The sequence below is a fragment of the Mus pahari genome, chromosome 6 (assembly GCF_900095145.1).
Source record: "Mus pahari chromosome 6, PAHARI_EIJ_v1.1, whole genome shotgun sequence".
Lineage (NCBI taxonomy): Eukaryota > Metazoa > Chordata > Mammalia > Rodentia > Muridae > Mus > Mus pahari.
The window spans coordinates 87089187-87093592 of record NC_034595.1 but is presented as its reverse complement, the minus strand read 5'-3'; the positions used below and the strand labels follow the sequence as shown (position 1 = coordinate 87093592).

General features: G+C 50.6%; 1 protein-coding gene across 1 annotated transcript; it reads right to left on the bottom strand.

Annotated features, from left to right (window-relative positions):
• Window positions 1-531: 531 nt before the first annotated feature.
• Window positions 532-2111, bottom strand: Id3 (inhibitor of DNA binding 3, HLH protein). Its single transcript, XM_021200525.1, has 3 exons — window positions 1754-2111; window positions 1556-1638; window positions 532-1055 (listed from the first exon to the last, which is right to left on the bottom strand). The coding sequence occupies exons 1-2, from the start codon at window positions 2051-2053 to the stop codon at window positions 1579-1581; spliced, it is 360 nt and encodes a 119-aa protein (XP_021056184.1). The 5' UTR covers window positions 2054-2111; the 3' UTR covers window positions 532-1055; window positions 1556-1578.
• Between the last annotated feature and the right edge of the window lie 2295 nt (window positions 2112-4406).

Genomic DNA, 4406 nt, shown 5'->3' with positions numbered 1-4406 from the left:
CTCACTATATATAGCCTGGTTTTCAACTCAAGAGATTGTGTGCCTCTGCCTCACAAGTGCTGGGATTAAAGTACATCACTATACTCCCCCCCCCCCAACACACACACACAGGGTTCCTTTCTCCAAGTTTGGAAGTCTGGGAGAAAGCCAGACCAGAAAGCATGAAGTTAATGTAGGCAGTTTATTTAAATACGGAATGGTTCATCCCCACACTTGACCCCGAGCCGCCAGTAAGGTTCGCCCAATCATTTGCAGCATCCATCTAAGAGCTGCTGCAAAGTTTCAAGGAACTGAAGAAATAAAGATTCGGCCTCAGACTTGCTGGCTGTAGGAGAGGCTCCTGCAATTGAGAGTAGGATCATAGATCCTTGCTTTCGACCTCCAATGTTTTGGGAATTCCTAACCCCAGCCCTTCCCATGAACCAAGTCGCCCTAGCCCCCTCAGCTTCAACTGGGAACTTTCTCGTCCCTAAAAGGGTATGCAAATCTGCCCGTCCCAAGCTCCTAGAAGATGGCGCAAGATGTCATACACAAAGTGTTCAAAAAAGGTTTATTATGCAAAATGCTAACTTTTATAAAAAGTTTAATATACAATCACATGATTACAGAAAGTCACCTTCCTGTAAAAAAGGTACAAAAGCTATATACTCTATTATAGAGTTCATCATAATCAGGGCAGCAGAGCTTTTCTCCAAGGAAACCAGAAGACCAGCTCTTATGCTGCCTTGGCAGAGTGCGCAGGGCAGCCACTCGCATCCCCCCACACCCTCTCGACACCCCATTTCTCGGAAAAACCAGTCTTTTAGACTTGAGTCAGGGTGGGGACAGAGTGACGTTGCCCAGCTGCTGACCAGCGAGTGCTAGCTAGCTCTTCAGGCCACCCAAGTTCAGTCCTTCGCTCTCGGGCTCCAGGTCCAGCCTCGAGGCGTTGAGTTCAGGGTAAGTGAAGACGGCTGGGTTAAGATCGAAGCTCATCCATGCCCTCAGGCTTCCGGCTGTAGAGAGGGTCCCAGAGTCTCAGGGTCCCAAGCGGAACGGACGCCAGCACCTGCGTTCTGGGCGGGGGAGGAGAGAGGAGCGAGGGAGCCGTCAGTTTCCGCCGAGCGCGCCCAGGCGGAGGATGCTGCAGACTGGCCGGCGCCAGGGAGGAAACTCGGTCTCTACCTCCAGCTGATAACTCCGCTCCCCACACTGCCTCCACCCAGTTGGCGCCAAAGGACCACAGGCGGAGTCACCACTCCCCCTCCCGCCTAGAAATAACACTAGTGGAAAGGGGGGAGGGCTCCCTTGACTGAAAGACTCATTTGGTGCGACCCGCGCGCCCACTTGCCCTGGGCTCTAGCCACCCGGGATGAGCAAGGGACAGCGTGTCTTAGGAATGCACGTGATACTGACCTAGGTTCTGTCGTTTATTCTAACTGATCATAGATAAGTCTTTTGCCTCTCGGTGGCTTGGCTCTCCCTAAACCTACTGAACCCTAAACCTTACAATGTTGTCAAAGGCAGTATTTCCCATGCAAGCCTCCCTCCTCGCCCGCGCCAGGAGAAAACTCACCGGGAGGTGCCAGGACGACCGGGTCAGTGGCAAAAGCTCCTCTTGTCCTTGGAGATCACAAGTTCTGGAGTGAGCTCAGCTGTCTGTGAAAGAAGGATAGGAGACGAGTTAGCCAAGGTACTCGGGAACGCGATGGGGAAGACCCGCAGCATCCCTGCCCGCACGCTGAGAGCAGCTTGGTCTGGCTCCCTCTCGCACCTGGATCGGGAGATGCGGACCGTCCGGGGGTCCAGGCGCCGGCTCTGCCAGGACCACTTGAAGGTCGAGGATGTAGTCTATGACACGCTGCAGGATTTCCACCTGGCTAAGCTGAGTGCCTCGCGGGACTCCCGGCACCAGTTCCCGCAGGCGCGAGTAGCAGTGGTTCATGTCGTCCAAGAGGCTAAGAGGCTCCTCGGCCGACGGGCTCTTACCGCGGCCTCGCGCAATGGCCAGGCTACGTTCCGACAGACAGCACACCGCCTCGTAGCAGCCGCGCACCGGGCTCAGCGCCTTCATGTTGGAGAGTAAAGCTAGAGAGAGGGAAAGAAAAGACACCTAAAGCAGCAAACAGTGCGCGCACGCCTGCAGCGGCCGGCTCTTATAGAGTCCGCTCTAGGACACACCCCCTTATTCAAAACAGACCGCCAAGGGTCCACCCCCGCCCGCCCTGGGCACCGCCCTCCCGGCCCTGGGCGTTCACACTGGGTTTAAATTGCTAACAGGCTTCCTCCGCTGGTCTGACGCCGAGGACCGCGGAGCTTCGGATGCGAGGAATGAGGAAGCGCTGATACCGAGGAGAGGCGGGGCTCTTGAGCCCAGCACAGATTTGAAAAAAAAAAAAAAAGATTTCACTTAAAACCATTAACTTTTAAGAATTTGCCTTTTCTGGAGGCGCCCAAGTTCTCTGAGGTTCCCCCGCCCCCCCCCAATACTGGTTCGAACCCACAGCTCTGAGGTCATAAATCCCTTGAACAACTAAAGATCTCTCTCTCTCTCTCTCTCTCTCTCTCTCTCTCTCTCTCTCTCAAGAATTTTCAAGGGAAACTTGTAAGGAATTAGTGCCGCCTTGTTCCCCAATTTGCTGCTCGTCTGACCTCCAGACTCGCTGGCGTCAGGAATTATCTTGTGACCAGAGGGGGAAAAATTAATTGCGGTGAAGCTGAGGTTACAATGAAGAAAACAGATTTGGGCTAGGCGCTGAGATTGCAGAAGGAGGAGGAAAGGGGAGGTCTAAGCAAAGAATACTATTTATTTGAGCACCAAGGGAAAGGGGGTAAGAGAGAGGAGAAAGCAGTTTGGATCCGGTCCTTTTCCATGGAGAAAGAAAATGCATGGACCACCGTTTCCACTGTGAACTCCTTAAGGAACTAAATGTATGCCCAATTGTGCTTTGGAAGTGAATTTGATTAGAATTTTGGACAACATTTCAAATATGGGGATGCTTGCTGCATAAACCCTTTTAGAAGGTCCCCTCCACGGGCATACATGGAACCAAATGGGTCAGCTGTCATTTGCTTTCTCATTTTGCACAACCTCCCTCCCTTTGCACACTTTGCACACTTTGTAGAAAGCAATAGCTATTTCATCGCCGCCTCGTTGTCTGTCCCTTTCTGCTGTGGAAGGGCAGCCACCTGGACATGATTATTTCTAGTCCTGCTGAAGTAGCCCCAGCCACCATCTGAGAGAGCAGAAGAACAGCCAGCAGGCAGGCAATCCCATATTGCAGAAGGACAGTGCACTCTATTCTTTGCCTGTCTCGGCTTCCCAGGCCCTGAAGCCTCTGCAGTTCCAAAATTCTGGTTTCCATCTTGGGAGAGAACAGGTGGGGTTTTGCAGCCACGAGATTTTTTTTCTTAATCAATCAGCCTGGTAAATATTTATGGAGTTGCTTCACATGACACAGAGGCTCCTGCTCTCAAGAATCTCACAGCGTCTGGGGACAAGATTAACACAGGAAACAATTAAGTGTTCAGTAGTGTGTGGCAGTGATCAACAGGACAATGGGACCTCTGAGCTGGGACAGTTCAAGTAATTGGAAGGTCATCAGTCGAGGGAGCCAAAGCCGTGGGTTCAATCGGACAGCTCTGCTATTTACTAGTTATCTACAGGTAATCTTGAGCAAACCCAGATACCATGGCTTTGATTAGCTGTATGAGGAGAGAGAGAGAGAGAGAAAGACAGAGAGACAGAGACAGAGATACACACAGAGAGAGAGGGCACTGAGGGATTGTTATAAATACTTTCTGACTCAGAACTTCAGGTGCTTGTGTGACAGTTGGACAAGGAGTGTGGACCGGCACAGGGCTGGGGACAGGGCATATAAAATGGGTCATGTATCACATCACAGGTAAGTCAGTCTCGGGGACTCAAGAAAGGAGTCTCTGAATAGCTTTCTTCTGGGGATATTCAAGTTCTCAAGGACAGCTATTTCAGTAGAAGACAGAGGTCTAACCTGAGAAGGCACAAGGCAGTCTCTATGCTGAAGAAGTGAAATGCCAGCTATTTGGTCACGGGAAGAGAAATCTCCTGAAAACTGAACAGAGGACCCTTTCTTTGGCTCCCGTGAAGACGTCTGTATGTGTGTGCAAAATAGTCAAGGCAGGAGCTTCTAGAAAAATCATGGCCTTCAGTGCCTGGCAGACCTATATTCAAAAGTTAACTTGTTTTATTTCACTAACGGTGTGAATTTGGAATAAATTATTTTCTGAGCCTCAATTTTCAGGCCTGTTAAATGGAGCTAATGAAAACTGACCTCGCTTATTTATTTACCTTAAATTTATTTATTTGTTTATTTATTTATTTTTGAGACAGGGTTTCTCTATGAACTCTGTGTAGATCAGGCTGGCCTCGAACTCTGAGATGGTCTGCC